The sequence below is a fragment of the Artemia franciscana genome, chromosome 21, assembly GCF_032884065.1.
Source record: "Artemia franciscana chromosome 21, ASM3288406v1, whole genome shotgun sequence".
Taxonomy (NCBI): domain Eukaryota; kingdom Metazoa; phylum Arthropoda; class Branchiopoda; order Anostraca; family Artemiidae; genus Artemia; species Artemia franciscana.
In genome coordinates this window covers 21808240-21835691 of record NC_088883.1, presented here as the reverse complement: position 1 = coordinate 21835691, position 27452 = coordinate 21808240, and the positions used below count along the sequence as shown (strand labels likewise).

General features: G+C 36.1%; 1 protein-coding gene across 1 annotated transcript in view; it reads left to right on the top strand.

The window, feature by feature from the left end:
• Window positions 1-27452, top strand: part of LOC136040850 (calcium-activated chloride channel regulator 2-like) — a 132242-nt gene that overhangs the window by 38215 nt on the left and 66575 nt on the right. Inside the window, exon 7 of the mRNA XM_065725222.1 lies at window positions 13511-13762. Within this exon, the coding sequence (XP_065581294.1) occupies window positions 13511-13762 (252 nt within the window). The remainder of the gene's footprint in view (window positions 1-13510; window positions 13763-27452) is intronic.

Sequence of the window (27452 nt, the reverse complement as noted above, 5' to 3'; positions counted from 1 at the left end):
TATAAAGTAAGATTTATTGCCTATTCTTGTACCATATCTTGTGGTAGGAAAGAACTTTTGACATATTAGGAAGCTTAAGTACCTAGAAGAAACTTCCAAATAAATACAGTCACGTCAATAAAGTTTAAACTATATAATACGGAAACAGGGGAAATTGCAGCATGCAGTGTTGCCAAAGAAGCGCATGTGGTAGACAAAAGAATGAAAATACTACCACTTAGTCACCAAGGCTTAAAGAAAGATAAAGAAAGACATGTATAACTCTCATCACATTTTGCTTATTAAATTCTCATTAATTATTTGCATTCTTTTAACAAGCTAACTGATCAGACTAATTTTACGACTCTTTTTATTTGTCGGAGAGATCGTATTTTAACTTTTGCATGTATTTATTTTGTTAATTTTATTAACATTTTTGCTATTTTAATCATAATGATTTTTATTTTTTCCAGATGTTGCTTTTTTAGTCTTTGTTCTTTTAATTTCATATTTTTCCAATTTTCTGTAACTTTATTTTTAATTTTTTTTCGAAAAAATTTACTTTTATGACTTTTTTTTTAGAAAATTTTAAATGAAGATGAGTTTTTACTGGTAAATTTTACCATTCCTTAAGTTTTGTTGACTAAAATGATCTTAGAAGGCGTATTCTTGTTCATTTTGTTTTTTCAAATTTTGTTTATATATGTCATATTATTTCAATTATAGCTCATTTTCAAATTTGTTTTCACTTAGTTTTAATTTTTCTCTTTTATCTTTTTATCTTTTCATCTTTTGTCGTCTATAAGTTCGTCTTTTTGTAGGATTGTGTTTCAACTAAGTATTTTTTTAAAACCAGATTTCTTATAGAGCTAGGTTTTTAAGATTTGTTGCTATACGAAAGTGTTAGGTACTAATTGAAATTAATCTATTTGCTAATTTCCCGACTGTATACCATGCAATTATCTCTTTCTCTGTCTATTTATTTGAATTATTTCGAATAAAAAAAATAAAAAAATGAAAAAACTTAATAGAAAAGTTCAAAAATAAAGAGAAAAACTAATAGAAACCTAACTTACTGCAACTAATGTCCCTTAATGAATATTTTCCTGTTGTTGTTAATCATAAATAATAGCAAAGAGATTTATAATTAATCAAAATTTTCTATATTGTGGTAATAATAATAATAATTAAAATATGACCAAATAAAACTGTATACACTTTGTACTAGGTAGTATACAGGATTAGATGCATTAGAGAACATGCCAACAATAGTCTTTTGATTATAGGTTGTATAGTAATGTACTATATCAATATATTATAATCATATAGTAATGTACTCTACTCAAACTATTTTTGAATTTTGGACTGTTTTCTCCTCTGATACTCACTTGTCCATCATTCTAATAACTCTCATTACTGTTACCCAGAAAAAGTTGTTTAGAACCATGCCTCTATCTCTTAACAAATTCCATCATATTGATATTGAAGACCTGGAAACATGTTCTCAGTTATGAGACTATAAAGGCAGATGTTAACCACAAATACTCAGTATCTCGCTGGTACGTAATATCATGCTACCTCTTGTCTTTATGATCAATTGCTGATTAATGATAGACAGCGTAATAGCTATGCCTTAGTAAAGAGTGATGTAGGCACAATGTATTATTTTTTTTCACCAAGGCACTTCGCATAGAAGTACTTATAATAAAAATCTCAGAAGGAGCTCATTTGATAGGAAATCAAAGATTTTAGCGCTTCTTTTAAGAGTAAAAAAGATTTTAGGACAACCCCACGTCCATCAGTTCCTCAAACACATCGAATCAGAACTTTGAGATAGCCATTTTGTACAGCAAGGCTGAAATGTCCATTAACTATGTCTCTGGGGATATTAATCCATCCTCCTCCCCAAAACCCTCGAGGTCTGGACTAGAACATGTGCAATTTGCCTATTGCTTACATGTAGTATTTGTTATTGAGAGAAGTGGCCATGTTTAATGGTCAAAAATACAAAGGACATTCAGAGAATCTTTAAGAGAATGTCAAGAGAGTGTTGTACTAAATTTGGGGATGACAGACTGACTAACAGACAGCATTTTCTTCTTACAACTTCTTATATTCCTGTTGCTGACCGAGAGCTTGCCCAGCAGGCCCAGGAAGAATATGGGGAGGGGACAAAATACAGTATAATAAATCAGCCAGCGTGCGCGAATTCATGGAAGGGGATTAAGCCCTCATATTGTTGCCAGACAGGAACAATCAATTGGAAATAATATGAAATGGAGTACTTAAGGTGGAAAAGAAAATAAGTAAATGATGGGAAAAATAAACAACAACTGGCACGGTGGATCTTGTGTCTAGAAGAATGCGACTTCGAAATAAAATTAAGATGGGTGACAGATAATTTGAATACTAAACGCATGTCCTGATTATGAAGAAAAAAGCATGGGGAGGGGACAAATAGATTCAATACTCATATGAAATAACCAGGAATTATCAAAGGTTAGAATTGGGTGAATTACAATGGGTAGTGGAAAGATTGGAAGGTATTTGATTCTGGGTTGAAGTGGAAAGACTTGGGAAGGAATCTAGAATTGGCCCTATCAGCCCTAAGGGAAGTTAGGTGTCTTTTCGGGGAGGGTGAAGTACCCATTAGGGGAGCTATTATTGATAGCTGGTTTCCTCAACGTTAGACAGGTGGACCGGTTGAGATTCCTTAACTGAGTCTCTGCCTTTCCTATCTTTGGTCTCGAGGAGATACTACATCCCATTACCAGTCAGCTCATATTTCAGCCAAATCTGTACCCAATTACCTCGTTTTTTATTCTTACTCCATGGGAATCAATAGTAAATTCCTCCAATCACTCATAGTGTCAACGCTCATTCTTCATTCTAGTATTCTTAGATGATGGGACTCAGAAAAAACTGATTCATGGTTCGCTCCGATTTGTACCTGATGTTCCTCTACTACAATCATTCTCGTGGACCCTTTTATTTTTGATCACGAACAATCTTAAGATATGCCACGGAACAAGTCATATTTCAATTCAAACGTCGATTTATTTCATCGCTGGAGGTTGAAAGGCTATTTCAGCCAATCTTTTTGTCTTATGGCATCGTCGCATATACCAGAAGCTGATTATTTGCAACTCCTAAATGCAAATTGCAGAGAGTAAGGCTTGTGCAGAGAGTAAGAGAGTATTGCTTGCAGATCGTGCTGCAAACCTCAAATTAAAGCTGTCCCAAATCCTATATGACTCGCATCTCTTTCAGCTTTTCCATAGTGCTGTAGGACTGGTGAATATGATTTCACTCTGGCTAGGGCAAAAATTGCACAACTAGGTTAGCACAAATATTTTCTATTGATCCTGTAGACTTCAATCTTTCGAAACCTCAAACCTCATTCTACGACCCATACAATCTACACCGTTGTTGTTCTGATGGATGACATGACATGATAGATGCCACAGATAATGAGCCAACCTGTAGAGGTATTAGCACAGACATTGGTCAAAGATAGCAAGCTACTGGAGACTGTAAAGCTGACGTTTAGGTTTTTATACTGTTAAAACCCTCCCCTCTTACGAGGGTAGGGTTTTTGCCTATGCCCCTTTTTCTCAGATAAATGACGCCAATCCTTTTTGTTAATATTTGCCTATAGTATGATATTAAATTACAAGCTAAGCTATCGTTGTCAAAGGAACAAAATCGTAAGAGAAAAACAAGTTGACTTGGACTACAATTCTGTACAAGTTATCACATGGGGTTGCGCCATTGATTCCTAGGCTATTGATTCATAATTTATAGGAATTGTGACTTCAATTGTGGGAGTGATACAGTGGATTGGCCCAATTCATACTGGGTCTCACATCAAGGCATCCTTCTTTTTTATATGTACAGATAAGCCAAATTTGTTCATTTTCATAGTTCATGTTCAAACGTGATAACAGATAGTATTGGAGAAGATATTAGTAATTAAAAAGTGATATCTTTCTCTACAACTTTACTATATTTTATAGCTTTATCCTCGAATCCTGGTGGGGTAATGGTCAAAACTTAAAAGGCTATTATTGCGGGGAATGTTAAACTAAACACAAGGCAATATATGCATGATATTACTACTTCCTCTTCTACAACTACATCTACTAGTATAACGGCCAGTGAAGACAGGGCTTCCACTCTCGAATCTCAAAATTCGGGGACAAGTTTCAAAAATTCGGGGAGTTTTCGGGGACAAGTCTTCAAGATTCGGGGAATTTTCGGGGGCAAGTTCAAAATGGAATTTTATTACCAAATTTGGGAGCCAAAATTGGTTACAGCTTCTTTTTCAGGCTCAAGTAGGGCTTGGATCCGCGTACTAAATCAAGTTTTTAGCAGAGTAGGTTCTAGAGCTAGAGTACAGGATTGGACCCCATAGCTAAAAACGATTTTTGTTGGCATTGCAGACGAAACCTCAGAACTATTTTTAAATAAATTAAAAAAAATAGGCTGAATGACACTCTGGAACTTTGTTGCCTTAGGTTCTATATTACCTTTGCTGCTTTATTCCCATAGCCCGAACACGAGATTTTTATGTCATTTATTTTCAGAAAGACGACGAAAATAAAGTAGCCTGTAGAAAGGCAATTATCCCATACAAAGCAATAACATGTGCAATGATTTCTCGAAATAAATGAATATTCTTCGGCAAGCAAACATGAACTTACACCAGAAATTTAATTTTAAAAAATCACCTGAAAGCAATGAACATAATTAAAAATTAAAACGAATAGAAACGATAACATAGTAAGAGGACTGTCCCCTTCTAAACGCCCAACTATTCATGCTGAAATTTTTTTGTAGTTAAGCTTCTCATTTTTCAATTGTTTTGGAAGTTGTTCTTACAGAGTCGGGACTAAATATGAACTTAAGCATAAAGAAAAAGGGGGCTATCCCCTTCAAATATATAATATTTTTTGTTCATTTTAATGTTGCTCCTTGGGCGTACTTTCATTACGGAAAAAATCTTATTTTATTTCAAACAGTTTTTTAAAAATGCCAGGAAATCCAGCTCCATCTCCACAGAAAAATTATTCCTCATCCCAGAAAAATCGTCTAGACAATTCAATACCGTTAAAAATTTATCCCGGACAAATACCATAAAGGTCTCCACGCGTATGATTCGGTTTACAAAGATAAACTTACAATAAATAAAAAGAACTTTGTTTAGGAATCCTGGCAAATCCGTTTTTTTCTTCGATTGGTTGAAAATATATACAGGTTTTATTTTCTTGACTGGTGTTTCAAAAGCCTTTTCGGTCCGGCGGTTCTACCTAGCTTCAAACACTTAGGCCTGCTTAAATCCTAGAGTGGAAATCAGCTTTTTCAATTTCTTCTGCACCAAAAGGGCAGTATTTTGGGATGGGAAAGCCAAAAGAATTTTTCGAATGATCTAACATGTATTTGCAACAAACATTGTTTGTACTATATTGTGCAGGAAAAAATAAAGTTTCAATTATAAAAAAAAAAATATGTCATTGAAAATTGCCACGAAGAGGCTCAATATCAGCTAAACCAAGCACACTACCTACGACCTAGGGAGCCACAAAACCAGAAATAAGCGTAGCTGCTTCTTCAGCAGTTGTAGAAGCCTTAACATTTGACAGAAGCTTTGTCATTTCACGGTCAAGGACAAGAGAAGAGGAACTGAGAATGAGTCTCTACATTCCCATTTAGGTCTGAAGACTACACGCAATCGATATTGTCGCCAAAAAGTTTGTTTATCTGTTTTCAAATCTTTGAGGGCACTGAACAAGTGTTCTGCTGTAGCGTTAGAAAATGGCAGTGTACACGTGTAATTATTATTATTCTTAATTTATTACCTTTCAAAAACGGAAAAGACGGAGTATATAAATGAAAAGGAAAGAAAAGCACAAAAATTTAAATACACTTCCACTACACATATTATAAAATAGCACTAGTCCAGGGTGGTTGGCTCTTAAAACATTGGTACTGAATTTTGAGATTCTTCTCTCTATGGCCATGGAAGGGTTGGTGACCTTATATTTCCTGGAGATGTCGCCATTGCTGTGCCACAAAGGGAGACGCAGGAGAAACTTAGCATATCTGTAAAATGCGCTGCAAATGGCTTTCTTTTCGGTAGCTGTGAATATTTTCCAGAAGGGAACCAGAGCAAGCAGATGAGGAGTAGTAAAAGCATTGCATAGCCGGGCAAGGAGAGGACGGTTGAAACGATACTTAATGGCAACAAGTAATCCGTAAGACGCTCGTAGACGGGAACAGAGGTGGTTTGTCAGTGCTGAGCGTGTTTCCTTCAATGTAGAAGAAATAGGAAGGCCAAGATACGTAAGGGACTTACAAGGCTTAATCAGAGTTTTGCCAATTTTAACGGAGAGGTTAATAGAAAACTCATTTTTTGAACCATTGAAGAAAAGAAGTTCTGTTTTACATTCGTTGAATTCAAGTCCAATCTGCTTGTATGCCGCTGCAAGTGAGTCGTAATTTTGTTGAAATAAAGATATCGAACGAGAACATGAAGAATGTCATCAGCAAAGTTCAGCAGCGAAAGATTAATCCCACGGAAAAGGCACGACGACTTTATTACTTGCTGTGCTTCGATAATAGCGTTATTAAACAGTGATGGAGAAGTTTTGCCACCTTGACGTACGCCTCTCTTGACACTCAGCGTTTTTTTAGAAGGAAAAATGCCGGACGGAGAGGGGATCAGAATGACAGCCGAGAGCTTGTTGTACATACTGTAAACAGGGGAAAGGATGCAAGAGGAAACAGGATATGGCCATGGATGCCAGAATAGAAGGCTCTACTAACATCAAGTCCTCCAAAGACGAGAAGATCACCATTTTTATCTGCATACATAAGAAGATTTGCAAGAACGCTGTGAACGTGTTCCCGTCCTGAGTGTTTTTTGAACCCAAACTGGTCGTCCGGAGTAGTGCTTCGAAGTGCAATTTCATCAAAAATAAGGATATTCAAATAGCTTACAAAAAACAGTTGAAACTGTGATCGGACAATATGAAGCGCACTGGTCAGCTGGTTTACCTGTTTTGAGAATAGGATGAACCAATCCAACACCAAAGCAGTCTGGAACGATGCCAGTAGCGAAAATCATTCGAAATAGCAGAGAAAGGTGCTCTAGGAGAAGATTGCTGGCAAAGCTTAAATGAGTACCAGATATACCATCGATGCCCTTAGATTTCTTTTTTTTTAACTTATCAATTTGGGAACGCATCAAGGACGGAGTAACCAGGACACCAATATCCTTAACTGTAAACTGAAGCTCCTTATCGAGGGCCTGGCAAAAGGTGTTATCTAGGTAGGAATTAGGGGCTGAAAATTGGTCTCTGAAGCAGTCGCACCAGTCTTTTTCTGGCATGCAGGGCGGGCCATTGGAAGATTTGTTCTTAGCTCGAAGATGCCATAAAGCAGGAGGCGAATTATCGACAATCTCGCTGGTACGGGCAATTTCGTTATCCTTATGCTGTGCGATGGCTTTTGAAAATTTACGTTTCGTGTAAATACGAACAGCGTGGACTACTCCGGAGCACGGCTTCCCACAATCTGCCCATAATTGTAGCCAGAATTTCGCTGAATCACATGCGGCCAGGAGATTAGGATTATTCCGCCAGTTACGCACTTCCGTGCCGTGGCGAATTTTGCGGACTGAAACTGCAGTTTTCTCAGCTGTATGGATAGCATGCGTTATCTCAGAACAGTAGATATTTAGTAGGATTTTTTTTCTGAGTCTACTGTCATGTTCGGACAACAGAGAAGTGCGAAAGGAATTCGGATCTTCGACAGTATGTAGTCACATGAACTCTGGTGCGAATCAATGTTAGCAGCTTCCCAGTTGAGGCTGAACAACCATTTAGGTGGGGAATTTGTGGGTGAAATTTGCGGCAAGGGCTTTATTTGAAAAGAATTACAGATAGGCATGTGGTCGGATGTGGAGTAATCAAAAAGAACCGTAGTATTAGAGGTGGGTTTAATCATAGAAGAGCAATAGAAATAGTCCAACTGAGACACGGAGCCAGATTGATGGATGTACGTAAAATCACGATCATTTCCAACATAGGTGAGACTTGGACAAGCAAGGAGCAAGATCTGAGATCTGTTGTTTTCAGCGTCAGACAGTTCACAGTTCAAGTCACCAAACAGGAGAAAACTTAGGCCTTCATGTTCATATTTTGATACTAGTTTGGCAATAGATGTACATGTGAGAGAGAACTTCCTCTCAGACATATCATTACAGTAATTAGTAAGAAAATAAACGACGATTATGACCACATTCGAAACTTCAACCACAAGGAAACTGTCAGACTTAGCAACTAGATTACCAAGTAGCTCTTTCCGTATCATCAGGGCCAAGCCACCTGAAGGCCTACCGCAAGTGGACTTAGCATGGTGGAAAAACAGATTATGAGAAGACGTGAACTCCAACAGTTGACGACTATCACTTGACAAGAAGTGTTCCTGAAGACCCACCACGTCAAACCGCAAGCAAAGTTCAGAAAGTAGGTGATGTTTCGGTAGAACTTTCCCATTGATGTTCCACGATCCAATTTTTAAGGTTTCTTCAGGCATTGGAATTCTTTAGAAGAGACTGAGCGACAGGACATTTAAAAGTGTAACATGGGTGGTCGGAGGAATTGCAAAGAGCACACTTAAGTGCCTTGGTACAAGGATTATCTTTGGTTGTGGAGTGGCCAGCCTCACCACACCCGGAACATTTTTGGGTACCTGGCCACGCAGACGTAAAATGACCATATGACTGGCAAGAAAAGCATTGGGGTGGCAAGCGTTGAAATATACTAATGAGGAGTCTTTCGTACCCTATGATGGGTGGAAAGCGAATAAAAGACTCAAGGTCGTCTTTAGACTCAAAAAGAAACTTAAACGAACGGGCTGTTTCGGATTTGAGTTGCTTTCAAACAGTTGGCAATCAGATCACATAGGCTATTTTAATGCAGATCTTCAGAAACATAACGGATAATACCAAAAAGGGAGGGGCATTGGAGTTTAGGCTCGACTTCAGGGTTATTCCCGGTTATGCGTGACATAATAGATTCGGCACCACTTTTATCCTTTGTGACTTCTTTCCAGGCGTCTCTACTGGGACGAAGCTCGATTATATTCCCACTAGCTTCTCCACAAACATGCTCCAGATAAGCTTTACGGCAGTCAGGCTTTTTAAGGTCTAAGGGGGGCTTCTTGAGAAGAACTGCATAGGAAGGCTTAGCCGGGGGAGTGACTAATTGATTCATGGATGTAGCAAGTTTCTCAGCTGCACGGGCTTTTTCTCACTTTCAATAAAGTCCTTCAAATTATTGGAGATTTCTGTCACTTTTTGAGGAACAATAGCATCCAATTCACCAGGCGTAGTTGGGACCTCCGTAGGATCAAAAATTACGAATTTCGGCAATTTGATCCGGTTAGTCTCACATAACTGGATCAGTTTCAGCATATCTAACACATTATCGGCAATATTTTGGCGAGCAACGTTGCGACTCGAAGTATTTGAATAGTGCCAAAGTGTATCCTTAGCTTTTATAATCGTATCCTTGTCATATAATACCACTGCCTTTTCGCAAATTTCATCAGTCTTATTTGCTTGGAACGCTCGCGATAAATAACTTAGCAAAGCATTATGTACAAGTCTTTCTATCACATTATGCTAATTTAGAAGTCCAGACACATTCAATAGGAAAAAATAACTGGTTACTTTTTGCACGCAACAAGAGCTCATTAGTAATCTAGTACTATAGTCAATAATCTAGTAATCAGTACTAAAATCAGTAATCTAAAACCTTTCTTAGGTTTTCAAACCTCGGCTTTCCACATGGGTATGTCTGCTTACAGATAAACTTCCAATACTTCTCCACGGATATCGTATATATGTCTAAACCCGCCAAAGAAACAGTGCTCTGTTCGCGCCATTCCCAGTCAATTAGAGCCTTGTTCTACGAAGGCAACCCACGACTTCTTAGAAAATTTGCTAAGGTAGGTGGGTTCAAGTTTAGAGCATTGACAGGATCAAGTAGACTTGTGAACTCATAAACGTCACATTCAAACGCAAAGCGTCTCTGTATCTGGATAATGGCCTCCTTGTAAAAGTCTCTTGCTGTTATGTAGACCTTCCTCACCTCCAACTGTGAGATATCTGGACTAGACGAGACCAAGGATGCCAACTCCTCTTCTGCAGTATACCCGAGATAGACCTTCTGAACGTCAACATAATGGCTCTCGTCTGTTACGTCAAGAGCCAAAAGATCAGTACAGTTTCTGACGTAGGTTCCATCCATATAGTTTATAGCCAAGGTTGCAATAAGCTTAAGCATTTCCGTCTTCAGCTTATAGAAAATTAGTGATTTCGATTGAAATAATACATTAAAGCCGTTCAAAGGGCCTAGAGCGTAATCAACAAACATCATTAGAACCTTCATAAAAGGATTTTTCAGAGCACTAAGGCCAAGTTCGTTGCCATGGGTGGGGTCATCAAAATTGGCACTAGTGAAATAGAGGGACAATGCGCTCCACTGTTCAAGAATTCTTCGCACACATGCATGGAGGGACAGCCACCGGGTTTGTCCAGGGGCTAGAATTTTGTGATCTGGTGTAGCCGAGAAATCTTGAAATTCTTTAAGTACTGCAACTCGCTTAGTGCTCATAGAGAAATGACTATAAACGTGGCAACATAAGTCTTCCAGAGTTTTGCTAAGCTTCTTGCAGGCATACGAAGCGCAAAGATGAATGGAGTGGTAACTACACTTGACAAATACCACCCACGGATAATTGTCACTGATCAGCTTTGCTACCGAATTATGACATCCCATCATTGAGTTTGTTGTGTCGGCACAGAAACCAGTCCAATTTCACAGAGCCACTTGGTTTTCTATTGTTTTCAATGGGCACTGATCTGATTGGTGTTTCTCTGAGCACCTCAAACCGACTGACTGACTCTTTAGCTCTGCATTCTTTTTGAGTGTGTTTATATTCCTGGGACTTATAACACTGAAGGACTCTGCAATTGTACTGATATACAATATACCTCCCTCTTTCTTCCAAAGCACCAAACATTTGGTGCTTGCGTATATATTGTTGCACTTTGTCCTTTAGGGAGGATTCCAAATAGAGGTTGAGAGTAGGGGGGATGGAAATTTTGGGTGGGACCAGGTAGACCCTGGTTAGGTAACTGAAGCATTCAGCTGCAATCACAATTGTCTAAAGTGTAAGTATGGTAAAACAATCAAGGAAATACGAAGAATCACCAATACTCACGAGATAATTATAACTTGAAGCAGAAGTTATTATATCTAACCGGTTAATTTTGAACTTTCCAATGCTTGAAAGATTTGAATTTCCAAACTATAAGCTCAATTCCGTTTTATATTTTCAATATCATACGTTCGCCAGCGTACCATAGTATAAAGTTGCAAAACAATATTAAAATTGTGGAACGAACAGTGAGCCTTCCACTAACTCTATTTCGGGTAGATCATGGGAAAAGAAAGATTTTCGGGGAGTTTTCGGGGATTCGGGGAACGACATTTTTTTTCGGGGATTTTTCTCGGTTTTCGGGGAAATCCCCGAAAATTCGGGGACAATGGAAGCACTGAGTGAAGAGGCAGTATTTAAGTACCTGCATGTGGAATAAGTATTTAAATTCTTTCCTTCTATATCAAATATATATATTTAAATGCACTTCTTTTAGACTATTTGAAATACATATTAAAATACTATTTTCCTGTATTTAGAATATAAAACACTTAGTCACACAGTGTTATTTACCATCCTTCCGTAACAGCAGGCGGCATTTTGTTTCAGGTTGCTTTGGAAAGGATTTCATTTGCTGCTTGTTGGATGAGTGAACAAGTTTGACTCACGATGAAATGCAACGGCAAAAACTTAAACTCTGAATATTCTTGATGGAAATTATTTCAAAATTAAGATAATTCAGCGTCCAACTTTCTCTTGCACTGAGGAAAGTTAACCTAAAAACTATGGGAAAAGATGTTTAAGGACTATTATACAACAAACAGTCTCTGGCCTATGAATATAGCTTTTCAGGTGTTGCCTTTTTTTCAGCTTTTTCAGCTTTTCATTTCCATTTTAAGATAACCGACATTTTTTTCATATTTTGATAGTTTGAGGACACAAGTTTTAATCCATAAATATAATTCCCTCTAGTGTGTTTTTTATTAAGTACAATTTTTCCGTGGCTGAGGAAATTCTTAGGAACTCGACTGTGCACCAGGCTGATTCGGCCAAGGTTCTTGCTGATGTAATCCTTATACTGGAGTGCAACATACACTTTTGCCTATTTCCCTTCGCAGAATAAAAAATATTTTTTAAAGAGGGAACAATCCCGTGAGCGTTTAGCCAATTAAAGACCAAGCTTCAAAGCAGATCCACTTTGTATCATATATATGACTGATAAATCTGTTATTGTTCTTATTAACAACCATTGAGGCTATTTGGACACTTTTTTTCTTAAGGTGGTTTACTAAAGCTCTGCCTTTTCGAAGCAAAATAGCTAGTTGAGTAAGATTCAAATATTTTTGGGGGCTATAAGGAGTCCAAGTAGTAAAAACGAGATTAACAGGTCAATTCTCCCAATCGTTTTCAATTCTCAAAAAGTTCTGGATATTTCAATTTAGAACCGAATAAGCCCGCTTTGAGGCTTTTGTTGCCCACTTTACAATACGAAGTGACGCGGGCACTTGACGAAAACTATTTATAGGACAAAGAAGCATACATCGCGCATTGAAGGCTTACGAATAAATCTGAACATAAATGCCTCTGAATAAAATGGAAATAATGATATTGAGCTATGAATTATTTACATTAGATTAATTATATAACTTATTGAAAAAAACAGAAATAATTTTCTCTAGATCGTTCCATTCTGGTCAGCGGAATTAAAAAAAAAGTTGTGGTGTCTTAACAAATAGCACTTTGTAACAAACTTTCTATCAAATATCTTGCTTAAAATATTAGAATATGATGAACATCATTGATACTTTTACATTTTGAATAAAAAAATGATGAATGAAATGACTTAATGTCCCTAAAATTCTTTAAGAGAATATACTATAGGCTTAGATCACAAAGTTTAAAAAAAATACTCATTTAAGAAATAACTGTTGAACACCTTCGTGTTTTAAAATTTTGCATTGTATCATTAACTATTTTGAAATCTGAAACGTAATTCAAAATTTACTTTTATATAGTTTATATTTGTGTTTGCAAAATCCAGCCAAATCAGTTAGTTTGCAGTTTCATTTTGCAGTTGCAGTTCTTCAATTGAAAAAATGTATTAGTTAAAAGTGTGTTTTCAGAGGACAGTAAAGTAGTGTCGTAATTGACGGAAAGATAAAATTGGGATTGTGAAAGAACCAATATCACTGTGCCGCAGCAGTACTTTCTTTTTATTACTCAGAAAATTCTTTTGAAGCTTACTTACATCTAAATTTAAGGTTTTCGCTTATGTCGTTTCCTTAATATTTTTGTTTCCAAGTTGGTCTCAGAAGCAGTAGCAAATGCAGAGGAGCATACCTTATCATTCAGAGTAGATGTCTTAAACACAGGGAATGACAAATTGCGCATTTTTGTAACTGGTCTTAGATTTGGCTCAGGAATTGTTGGAGCTTGTTCATTTAAAGTACACAATGGACTTGGATGGGAGGACCATCACCATTCTCAATCAAACTGGGGAGGCTGGGAAAGTCAATGGAGCTCAAACAATGTATTACTTGTTTGGAACGCTTTTGTGAGTATTTCCTCTCTTTTTTTAAGTGGCAAGAGGGCTAAGATTCTATCTTTGATTTGATGTTTCAAAATGAATCAACAATAAGTTACAACAAGAAATTGAAGCATGATGTGAAAAATTGCCGTGGAGGACGATATAAATGTTAAGAGATTTAAATAGAATTAAAATTCATTATCTCTGAGTTCATCAGGTTTTTCTGTGGTTATTACAGCATTAGAGACATTTGGAATAGTAACATTCTCAGCCAATTCTTATGACAAAAGGTATATTGATAGCAAGGAGCAAGATAAAATAAACTAGATTACTTCTAAAATTTCTGCAGTTGCAGGGTTACCAGCAGATTTTGCGTAATCTCGAGTCCCTCGAGCAAGCATAAAATCTCATGCCATGTTGTGTTTTCACGGATTTATCTTTTTATGAAATTAAGATCAGGCCAGATTTAAATAACCAAATTAAATAATTTTTTCTTCAGGGAATGATTTTTACATCTGGACTCTACTTACATCTAAATTTAAGGATGTTGCTTATGTTGTTTCCTTGATCTTTTTTTTTCAAGTTGGTCTCAGAAGCTGTAGCAACTGAACAGGAGCATGCTTTATCATTCAGAGTGGACATCATGAACATAGGGAATGATGAGTTACACATTTTTGTAACAGGTCCTAGATTTGGCTCAGGAAATATTGGATCTTCCTCAGTTAAGGTGCACAATGGACTGGGATGGGAGGACAAAGAGAGGTTTTAATCAAACTGACAATAATTTACAACTAGAAACTAAAGTATAATGCAATGAAATTACAACGAAAAATATATAAAAGTTAAAGCAATTAAACAATTTTTAATTACATTAGCCTTGACTGCAGGCTGTTCTGTGTTTATCAAAGCAATTAAGATATTTAAAATAGAGGAATTCTCAACCAATTTTTATGACAAAAGGTATATTGATAGCTAGGAGCAAAAAAAGAAAATAAACTAGATGACTTCTTTAATTACCGGCAGTTGCAGGAATACTGGTATATTTTGCACGATCTTGAGTCCCTCAAACAAGCCTAAAATCTCATGCCATATTGCATTTTTTTTTATATATGTTGTTGGGGAATAAAGAGTAAACCAAATTTAAATAAATTTCTTAAACATTTTTTTTCCGAGAATACTTTCTATTTCTGAACCCTACTTGCAGCTATATTTGCGTCTGCAAAATCCAGCCAAATCAGTTAGTTTGCAGAAATTTCTTCAATTAAGAAAATGCATTAGTTAAAAGTGTGTTTTCAGAGGATAGTAAAGTATTGTCGTAATTGATGGAAAGATAAAATTGGGATTGTGAAAGAACCAATATCACTGTCCCGCAGCAGTACTTTCTTTTTATTACTCAGAGAATACTTTTGAAGCTTACTTACATCTAAATTTAAGGTTTTCGCTTATGTTATCTCCTTAATATTTTTATTTCCAAGTTGGTCTCAGAAGCTGTAGCGTATACACAAGAGCATGCTTTATCATTCAGGGTTGACTTCTTGAACATAGAGCTGGTCCTAGATTTGGTTCAGAAAATATTGGATCTTGTTCATTTAAAGTGCACAAAGGACTGGGATGGGATCAGTGACGATCTTCAATCAAACTGACAATAATTTACAACTAAAACTTTCAATGCCAAGAAATTACCACTAAGAACCAATATAATAATTAATACAATTAAACAAAATTTAAATACACCAGCCTTGAGTTCTTCAAATTTTTCTGTGGTTATCACAGCAAAAAGACGTTTAAAATAGAAAAATTGTCAACCAATTTTTATGACAAAAGGGATATGATAGCTAGGAGCAAATAAGAAAATAAGGCTGATGACAGTAGTGAGTGGGCTACAAATTTTAGCAGGGCCCCATCCCTTCAAATACTGATCCCAGCACTATTTTTAAACTTTATGAAGATGCAGGTGCTTTTTACTTAATAGGAGATAGTTTTCTTAGATTGTTATGTTAAATACTAAAAAAATCCACGGATATGAGAAAAAACTTCAGAGGCCCCAATTATATAGTTCAAACTGATCTTATTCTAATATTAATTTTTGAAGATGATGTAATCTTGTGTGAATTGTATGGTTCCGGGGGACCTTTATAATCTAACAGTGCTGGTTTTAAAGGTCAAGGACATGTGACTTCTTAAAACTTCTGCTTCACTCGCCTCGGTGTTGGATAACAGCTCAGTGTGTCAACATTGAGGATATTGTTCTTGGTATATTATTTAGTAATGGACGCTTTTAGACTGTTGGATGTTGAAAACCCTAGAAGTGGTGAAATAAAACCTAGAATACCTAACATAGCAGTAGAAATTAGAAGGGGGTATCGACTAGCCCTAGATGGAACGAGATGTTTGGAAGATATGTAATATCATTGAAGAAATTCAAATTAGAAGAACAATTGTGTTTTGCAGCAAAAGTGAATGTTCCACACATAAAATACTACAAGATGGACTAAATACATTAGTGAAACATATTAAAGACAACGATCTGAACAAATCTATAAAAAAGGAGTGAGTTTATCAATATTACATCTCAATTATTTTTGTCAGTGGATATTTTACTAGCGATATGAAGGTAGAAAGAATCTTCACTCTTTGTTTGTCTATCATCGGCACTAAGATTGTTAAGGTAAAAATGATTGGATTTTAGTAAAGAATCATACAAAACCTGACGACTTAGGAAAATTGTTTGATTCTAAATGAAGATTTAGCTATCTCTTAGAAGAAAAATATTCTCTCAAAGAATGCTTAGCTATACAATGAAAAATGATTCTCCATCCTTGGACAACTCCATGAAACTTTTACGTCGTGGGCCAGATGCATTTACTCAATTTATTGACATTCTAATCGAAAAAATTGATATTGTGGATGTACTTTTAAACAATACCTTGACATTCTTTTAAGATGGACATCTTGTATAGTAACAACAAATAAGTCGAATAAGTTTTGTGACACCACTTTATTACTCCTCCTCTTAGAAGTAATTCATTTTATCGATCGCAAGTCAGTTTCGTTTTGGAAGTGAGACAGTCAACACTGAAAAAATGTTTTACAAATGTCCATTATGTTTGTATACTTTCTGTAGTTGGTCACCCGGGGAGAATTGTACTATTGGAGAATTGTACACCATGACGAAAGGTCTATATTATACAGTTTATGCATACTTCATAGAGGATGTGCAGTGCAAATTAAAGACTGTAATTCCTGTTTTGAAGATGTTTTTGACTCTCACACAAGAGGTTTCCCATGTTCAAATTGTCACTATGATGAATGTGATCAACGGGAAAACACTTACCCTGACATGATTGAAAAAAAAAACCTAAACTAAATTTCAGTTTATTGTTACGCGATAGGCATCGTCGTGATTTTAGTTTTTTTTGGGAGGAAGAACCTGGTCTATACTTCAACTCTTGGAATAATAAGAGAGTATAGTTATATCGACATTGCTGTGAAGATACTTGCTACTTTGACTATAAACCAACTGAATTTTATTTCGCTATTGGAGAAAGTGATTCCTCACATTAGAATATCGTATGTAACATTCCTTCAAATAAGCAAATTTAAACATTTGAATTGTATAATATGAATCGAAACAGTATTATTGACTTAAAAGTACTGAATAAACATACTGAATTTTATTTTACTGGTGCAGAAACTGATTCTTCACATGAGAATATCTTGTTTGACACTCCTTCAAATAAGCAAATTTAAAGACTTGAATTTTATAATATAAATCAAAATAGTAATATTGACTTCACAAAGAAATATAATAAAATAAAGTTACATTATATTGTAGATATAATCGTATTGACCCCTGAATTTGCATGGCAAGATGAGTAAAAGCTGACTTTTGACTAGCTACAACCAATTATGGTTGTCGATGGTTACCCATACGTGGAAGAAGAAATCTTAGGAATAAACAATTTTTTGTACATTCAAGTTTTATTAATAAACAATTTTACAAACATTTTTAAAGTATTTCAGTCAGAGGGCTTCACTAGGTAGGAAAGGGTATTTTCAACTAGAAAGTAGTTCATACAAGGGTTGTCTTCATAAATATTGAGAAATTTGCTGTAAATATATCCACTACATTGAAAAATAAAAATAATATCGCATATAAATCACAGGTCTTGTTTAATGAATCCTGTACTCTTTTCCTAGTTTGAATAATAGATTTTCCACTGTGCTCAAAAAAGTTTTATAGTTGGCAGACTTCTAATAACAATGATAACGGTATTGTTGACCCTTTTAATATGTTTGAGGAAATGCGAGGGTATACCATATGATTTGTATTTTGACATTTACGGATCCAAATTGAATAAATTAACTATTTGATTCGTTTTCATGGTGCCAAATCTAATAGAACACTGCCATCGGTTGTAATTCCCCAATAGGTTTCAAATTGACTTAACGATATTAATGCTATACTCTCAACCAACGATTTGGCAAAGGTCACTTTAAATGCACTGTGCCTGTTTGGAGAATACTCAGATCTTGAATACCAGACAAATCCGTTGCAATTATACCATGAGCTTTGCAAAGATTTCATCGGTTATACCATTTTCAAATAATTGCAAATTTTGATCTATGGGTTGCATTGTCAATCCATATAAGGTCCTGAAGGATTTATTAAAGGATAGAATATAGAGTGGAAATCCATTGACTTTGCATACAAGAGATGAAAATCCAAATATTTCAAATTTGTGTGAGGAATTTATCCATCATCCCATTGCACTAGCAGCTTCTACGAAAGCCATTGCGAGTTTTGAAGGAATATCTCTATTGCTAAATGAATAGTCGATTTGGGTAATTGAACCCATCGTAATATGTCGTTAATTCGTAACGGGTTTACAGAACAAGTAGTTTGATATAATTTCCACTAGTTCCTAATTTTTCAATGGCCAAAGCAACAGAACTCCTTACCTGTTGTTTTCCTACATGAAGTTTTAGCGAGGTGAGAGTAACTGTTGCATAAGGTGCAATGGCAAGTACCTACGATTCTCATAGTATAGCCCCTTGGTAGCACTTGATTTTTAATTCTTAAATTTGCTGACAATGACATGGAAATCTGTAAATGCTGAAGTCAAATCTATGATATAATCTTCACTGGAATAAATTTAAAAATGACTCCTGCAACACACTGTAACTATTGAAGATATTTTTCAGATTTTCTAAGAATTTTTATCATGATTTTGAATTATTTTGGTTAAAAGTTTTTTTGCTAGACATTGATGGTCCACAAAGAAATAATCTGAATGGAGTTTTAAATTAATACAGAAATTAAAACTCTTCTCGCTGTCAAAATAAAACTAACCGAAATCAAACTCAATCTATTGAATGAATACCTAGGTTCGAAAAGACAAAAATAAAATACATATTTTGCTTAATATAAGTAAATACACTACAATTATTTATGTATATTTACATAGTCACTTAAAAATATTTACATGGGCAGGGGCAAAAAAATTTGGCAGTTAAAACACTTAAACATTTTAAGCACTTAGAAATGCCAATACCAAGAGGGTGGGGGTGGTCGCTGAGGCACCCACTAAGTTGGGCGAGGGCCGGTTGCGGGGCTGGGCCAGGCGTGGGGCAAGAAACATAGAATAGTAAAGCATTAATTACTTTTTAAAACAATGACTTTACCTTGTGGAAAAATAGAATAATATAAATAAAAACCTGATGCATAAAAATAGTATAAGAAAACTGCTGAGCTAGCGATTGATTGGGCTCACCTGCCAACAACAATTAAATTTTCTCCAGACCGAGACTTTGTCCATACTCTACACCTTCATCTCGATCTGAACTTAAGTAATGACCGTGTAGTAGTACTTTCATACTGTCCGGGTACACATAAACTTTGTCCGATATGGCAGACATGACATTTTTTCTACTTTAACCGAGTAGTTTTCAAACTTTAAAGAGCAAATCGTTATGACCTTTAACCTTTGAATTAAATTATTGTCTACACAGTTTCCATAAATAATCATGTCAAAATTTCCTTTACATAGTGGCTAGGTACCAATTTTCCTGATTGTGTGTTTGTCCACGGCAAACCTTCGGACCTGCAAGCACACCCTGGGAAATCAAGTCACCCCCCTTTCGGATTTTGAAAAAGTACCTTATTTGGGGCCTGGTACTTCACTAGCTCCGAATAAATGGACTCGTCCTAGTTGGTATAGTCCATCTGAGAGCGGTATTGGATTCATCTTTCCGAAAATTGCAATAAATCTTCTTCCTTAGCTTTTAATAGGAGTTAATCAGCATCCCTGTAATATATTTGAACTTGCCCCTCTCCCGGCCATATGAGTTTATACACGTTGTAATGAAATACCAATATCATTTTTTTTTGAAATTTCTAACAAGGTATTTCCAGTGGAAAATTTTACTTTAAACAAAGCCTTTTTTATCCAGAAGGACCATATTAGAGTCTATGAGCGAGAGCAATGTGAAATTCGAACGATTCAGGCACATTCTTCTGGGTCGGTTACAGCGTCAAAGCGACTCCTATGACGTGTGCTCTCGCACCTGTTACTGAAGGATGAATTTAAAATGAGCTTAAAGATTGTTTTTTTAACCTTCGTTCTCCTCTCAGAGCATTTACTGAGAAAGGTGTCAATAAACTTCTTCCTGTAATGCTTTTGATCAAATTCGAAGGCAATGAGCCTTTGTGACCTTCAAACCGATGGCCAGCTTCCACCACAAAAGAACGTGTTGTACAAGAATATTCCGTTATGGATGAAGGTTGGCAAAAAGTTTTTGTTCTGAAGGTGTCCAGTGCACACCCCAATCATCTACCAAAGAATCATTATAGGGACTCATTGAATCCCTAGGGACCGGTCTGCTTATGCACGGGAAAACAAAATCTTTTATCGAGTCCTGAACCTCCATTGGTATATCACCATTAATAAATCAAAACTATCCTTGTACTCCATTGTTCTCATAGTAGAAATGTCGGGGAAACTTGGATCACAAGGATCATCAGTTATATGTAATTCCCAAACAGTAAAAAGTAGTGAGACTGTACCTACAGATAAAAGAAGCTCATATCGAGAAAAACCGCATCCGACTTTTGACCGGTAAGTTTTTCAGTTAGAATGGTTTCTAGGATACGGAACCCGTGAAAAACATATTCTCTCTGCATGGATTTCTCAACAAATAAGTTTTGATCCACGTCGTTGATCAGACCTATTTTTTCCTTAGTGATTTTAAGAATTAAATTCATCACCAAATGAGGAGTTGAAAAATAGTAACTCAACTCCAAACCAAATTCATCGTAGATTTTATCTGTTTTTGCAGACAATATCCGACAACGTTAATTACTCACTTGGCAGGTAAATTCTAAAACAGTTCTCCCCATTTTACACCATCCCTTGGCCCAAACTTTCTTAGCAAATTCATAGTCGGCTGTATCGAGTTGACACTTGTGAAGTGAATCATAAATGGTTCAATGGGCGTTAATTTTTCTTCGCTTAGCCTCAAGATTGACCTGTAATACTTATTAAGTTGTATGTCCTTGCTCTTTAATAAATCATACATTTCATCATCTTGAAAGAGCTTTTTAAAGAGAAGGAAACTATTAAACTCGTCAATTTCTCTAGTTAAATTACTTGACTTAGGGTAAAGAAAAAAAATGAGAATCTAAAAAATGGATTTTGTTCAAGTTCTTATTGCCATTATAATCTGTTTTCAGTTTGAATTCTAAGATCTGTATTTTCTAGAAAGATTTGGGAATGATGTTACTTTAATAAGAAACATCTAACTATGCGCCAACTATTGATTTGTCTAAAGTGATTTGGGTATGATGTCATTTTAATAACAACCATCTACTTATGTGGCATCTAAAACTTGACCTTTATGCAAACGAGCCAACGCTGGTAATATGAATTTCTAATCATAATTAGAAATTTGCATATAAGCCGGTAAAAAATATTACTATTTAACATTTAAATTAAAAGATTTATGTGCCTGTCCACGAAAGTTACTCGCTCTCGATGAAATTGTATTACTTAGGTGATCAGTTTACTTAGGTGATCTCCCGACTACTCTCAACAAATTTTCCCTTGCAAGCTCAAAACATTTCCTTATTTTAATTGCCAACTAATCCTCTGGCTGTAATTTTACTGAATAATTTTCGTTGCGCAGCGTTGCGCAACTGTTTATTAAGTGCAACCATGACCGCAGCTACATAATCTTCCCATACAACGTCACAAATACATCTATCAACTGCAAGGTATTACTTGAGTATAGGTGTAACAGACTGCAATGGCCTTAACACGATTCAAATTTGATTGATTGTACACGTCCATAAGTTTAGCTTCGATATCTAATACTACTTTGTTGCTTTTTAGGAGTTAATTTTGAAAAGTTTTGAGCCTCAAGATGGCATTGTCACACTAAACTGGCACAACAGATTGGTACCCATGGCACTTAAGTGCCTCAAGTGATTTTTTAGTTTTAATTCAATACGGAAATCTGATTGACACATTGGACAATAATAACGTCAAGTGTAGTTCTTCCCTTGACTTAAAACCCAACTATTGTTTGGAATTGGAAAAAAATCTCCAGATGAATCGGGCTCTATCGTAGGATCGTAAAAAAAACATACCCAGTGATTCGCCAATTCAATGGACGGAACCCTCACTGAAAATATTATCCCCTTTTATCTTTACGTTGCCCCTATTTAAATTCTGTATCATACTCTAACACTGGAACACAAATATTTCAAGATTTATTAGCCCTCTCAGAAATGTCTATTCCCTTGAGTATTTCAAGATAATAACTTTTAAAACAATTAAAGTCTACTTTAAGAAACTCCTCCCCCACCCCACCTTCATTGACTGCCAAATTGGCCAAATGTGTCTTAGTAACATCGTTTTACTTCTGGGTTCTATGCTCTGCCACGCGGACTACGTACTTGAAGCACTCTAGACCCGTATTGAAAGAAAAGTGTTGTAAACCCCTACACACCCTCAAATCTGCATTATATTTTAAACATTCCTTCCCCCTCCCCCCTCTTAAAACAGATTCATTTTAAAATTTAACTGCAATAAGATATAATCCTTCTATGAATATAATTATGGATCCACTCCTCATCTCATTATAATTTTCTACTTTATTAAACATATTTCCCATCCACTGAAAAAAGACCAAAGAATCATGCAAGTCCAGATGGAGCATCTGTATTTCTGTTTGTACGCAATCCAGATACAACTTTCAAGACTTTTCATTAACAAAATTTCTATCACTCGATGCTTTTATGCTGTCCCGTTCACCCCTCCGAATTTGGTTTTCAAGAAGGACACGAATCTTGTCCGTTAATCTGACAGTCATTAGACTATGTGACTCTGATTCGTATGGATACTACCACCAATAAGGGTGTTGAAAGGATATTCGAACTTAGCTCTAAAGACATAAACACTACACAAGGTGGTATCTGTTAAGTAAAATTCAGGCAACATTGGGGGTGAGCAACTTCCACTTTATCCTGCTCCCCCTCATCACTTTCGCTGTGAGGGGTGGCTACCGGTTTTTAGTATCCTCTTAGCCTTTCTAGGTGGCAGCTGTTCAACAGCATAATCTAAAATTTCCTTTTCGAGGCCAGAATCTCTCACAAAAGCGTCTAAATTGAAGTTCAAGGAAACTGCACCAATAGAGTTCACCTCCACTCTGAAACCTTCTTCTGGCTTTGTTATTACGGGGTCTATATAGAGAATACTATGGAATTCTGTCAGTGGTGAGAATATTGGAGTCTTCCTGTCGTCAAAGTAGGCCTCTTGGGCAGGTGGTATGGCCGCTTGATGTACCAAAAAATAATAGTAAGTCATTACCCCTTTGAAACATTTTTGACTTCATCCTAAAAAATAATAAATATTAGGCTGAAAAAGAATATTTTATTCGTCAAAACTTTTTTTAACGGTACAAAGTGGCCCCTTGGATGTAAAGAGCCCATACTACCACCTAAAACTTCAACAATAAGAAACTATTCCATACATGGGGTTAATTTGACTGTTTGGGCATGGTGAGGGCATAATACCAGCTAAAGCTTCAACAGCCAGAAATTACCCCATAATTGACAACTAGCTGTCCCTTCCTCCAACCCCAACATTTTAAGTCCTGTTATTACAAATTTTTTTTGAAATTTTGAGTCTTAAAAAATTGACTTACGGAGGGGGTGATGCTAATGCTCTCCATTTGCAATGCATCCTGCCAAAAGAAAAACAGCATTAATTGCTAGATCTATTCCTCATCATAACCGCCACTTGCTGGTATTTCAAGTACGACCTGGAATAAGAATAGCAATTTATTTTCTGTTTGAAACACTTATGATTATAACCTGTAAAAAGTGCACTAACTTGTGGGTCAGGAGCCTCAGACCAATCAGACAGGGTCCTCAAAAGTCCCAGCTATTTTCCCTTTATTTATCTGAAAAGAATGCGTTATGTTAGCTATTACCTTTAGGGACAATAGTAGCATCGGACAAGGGGCTATGTTTAATATTTTATAAGCTTTTGATGTCTTCTGAACCCTGAATACTTTATCAGGCTCACAAAGTAATCCCAGCCTCTTGTCTAAGGTTAAGATTAAAATTTCATTGAAATTAAAATGTTATTGGACTTGTCAATAATTTATGCTTACTATAGGGTTGGTATTATCAGTGTTGCCTTCGGCGATGGGTATAGAAGACCTCGTCTCTGTGCTTTGCAGGGCAGAAGGCCTTGTCCTTAGGCTTTGTGATGGGAGTGCAAATGTGGTTGCATATTCACAATGGGGCTTGGGGAGCAAATCTTCGCCATTAGGGTGGGGGTGGAAGCAAGTGTTCACATACTCGTCTTGAATGCTGGAACATACTGCTGCATCAAATAACCTCAACTTCTTAGATGAGGGGGGGGGGAGTTTGTGGTTTGCCTATAAGAAAGATTAAATTTTAGTTTTGTATATATTCATTTGTAAAACCTTGAAATGACAACCTGCAGTCCTCACCAATGGGGATGGAGAAGCAGGGAAAGCACAAGAGCACAATTTAAAATTTAATTTAAAGGTATTTTGTGAGCTGAGAAAATAATTGTGCTGCTTTGTGCAGCAAAACAAGACGGAGGGTGACTCAATATAGCTCTCGGAATGTCAAATTTAAACTATGTGTAAATATTTCTCTGTAGTGCAGATTGCAGGCACAGCCGTAGCAATTTTTTCAGGGAGGGTTGTAAGTATATTCCCCCCCCCTGAGACTGGTGAACTACTGTGAAAAAGAAGAATTGAGGGGTATTGGAAGTAGCTTCTTCCACTAATGCCTGTTTGATTTCTCCTTGGATATTTGAAAATAATCAAACAAAAAGGGCACTAAATATCAATCGGACAAGAAATTTAGAAGGAAGCACACTTTCAGTCGAGTCGGTTTTTTCTTAATCAAATAATATTTTTACATTAAGCCTACCTTAAATGTAAGACGTTTTTACACTGATATTTGATGCACAGATTGAATTTGTATAGGCAGATAAATTACCATACATTGCAAGTGTTAAAAGCAACCCTTTTTGACAATTCACTAGCGCTTGGTATGTGCCCCCTTGCCCAAATATTTGTTGACTAGTTAAATTGGATCTAATAACATTTTTTCATGTGAAACTAGTAATTATATGCTACTCTATCTCTCTCGCAAGTCGGATATTTATTGTAGAAAAATAGCTCATCAATTTGATCAGAAAACTGCATCTTTATTTGTGAAAGCGCTCGTAATATCAGAACATTTAACTGTAGCAGACAAAGGGATGCCAGAATGATTCCTATGTAGCTGAGTAACTGTGGGATGAACTTCTTGTGACGTGCAATAATTGAGCTTTAATACTTTGATACAAGAAAATAAGGTTAATTTATCACCGGAGCTATGCAATAGCAGAAGAGAAGAGGGTTGAATTGATAATTTCATATAGTGAATTACATCTGGTCTCACATGTCTATAATCTTGCCCCTTTTTGGAGGGATTGGGGATCATTCCCTTAATATGCATAAAGGCTTTCCTGTTGGTATCTTTGGCTCGTATCTCTTGAAAATTTTTAGGTGTATTGCCACTCATCTCGAATGTAAGACTGATGAATACCCTTGTCCAACACCGGGTTTTGTACCCCCGAGAAAAAACGCAATTACTCGGTTCCTCTACGAGAGTAAAAACACTCTGACATAACGAGAAATCCCTTGTTCACATTGGAATATCAATAAAAGACCATGTAGCAGCTGACCTTTGCTCTAGAAAAACCAATGTTTAACGGGGCAACTTTTCTATGTTAATAGCAACAAAAACAAAGGGCTCTGTATGTAAACCAGAAAAGTTAAGTAAATATTAGAGTAAGATTAATTTTGACTACGTCCCTACTTGGGAACCCTTAGGTTTTAAGTAATTAACAAAAAAAATCAAAGAAAAACCATTATAGAATATTTACGTTTGCATGATAATACTGGAATCCTGAGTGTCCTCCACTGGTGAACCCTGAAATGTTTTCCTACTTTCTTAGGTTTGTTGAGTAATTAACATAACAATCAAAGAAAAAAAAATCTCCTATTACATAGCAAACACCTCCCTACAGTGCTACGTAAATATAGGTATACTTTGGTATGGCACACGACCCAGGTGCGCGTAATACCATCTTGAGGGATTGGTAACTCCAAAATGTTACCCCCTATCTGTTCGCTCAAAACCTTAGGGTCGTCACTACTGATGAAATTTAAAATTACCAGTTCATTGAGGACTCATGGAAAAAAAAAGGTTTGGGGAAATAAACCATGATACAACTGAATCAGATTTCCCACCTGACCCCCCTTGTTATTCAGTAGTCTTACATAAATTTAGTATAATTACACAAGCTTAAGGCCGTGATTAAGCGTACTGATGGAATTCAAAAACCCCATGTTAAAATTGAAAATTCATATTTACAAATTAATCAAGTATTCATTGGCGGAAGATACCGCTTTTAATATTAGGCCGTAGCTTCTTGAAGATGAAATGTTTGCAAGGACTTTGCTCAATTTCCTCTAATTGCTTACAAATCTTAGAAAATGTCTAGCTCTTTTTCATAAGTGTACTCTATGAAGGTTATTGCTTTTAGTACAAAATCGGTACTATAATGAGCAGAAGACAATAACCTATAAGATGATTGCAACCATTTTTCGATATATTTTCCTGTTTTCGAACTGCCCCATAGATAATTTTCAGCTACCTGAAATTTTTCCAAGTTTTTTGCCAGAAAAAACTGTTTCGGATCGCCGATAACACCTCTAGAGACCAGATTGACAAGCTGGTATAATTAACTTTCTATTTCCACCAATGAATAAGTGTTATTTGAAGGGTTTTTGACAATAGAAGGTCTTTAGAGAATTGAGAGACGGAAGGCTATCCTAACTTCAATTTTGAGCCTCGATGTTTTCAAGTTCACTTAATCACGGCCTTAAAAGGCAGCTCAACTTCTTTTCACTACCCTGCTAAGGCTTTGAAACGAGTGCGGGCAACTTTAAATTTGAAAAAGTCGTGTCGTTAAAATTTAAGATATGTAGAATTTACCGTGGAAAAAAATTGCAAAATAATGGACTTTGCGATTTCATAGACTATTCTTTTGTAAATTGGCAAGGAATTACCATTAAAAACTGCATGCCTCATATATTTGTATTTCAGATTTTGGTGAGGATG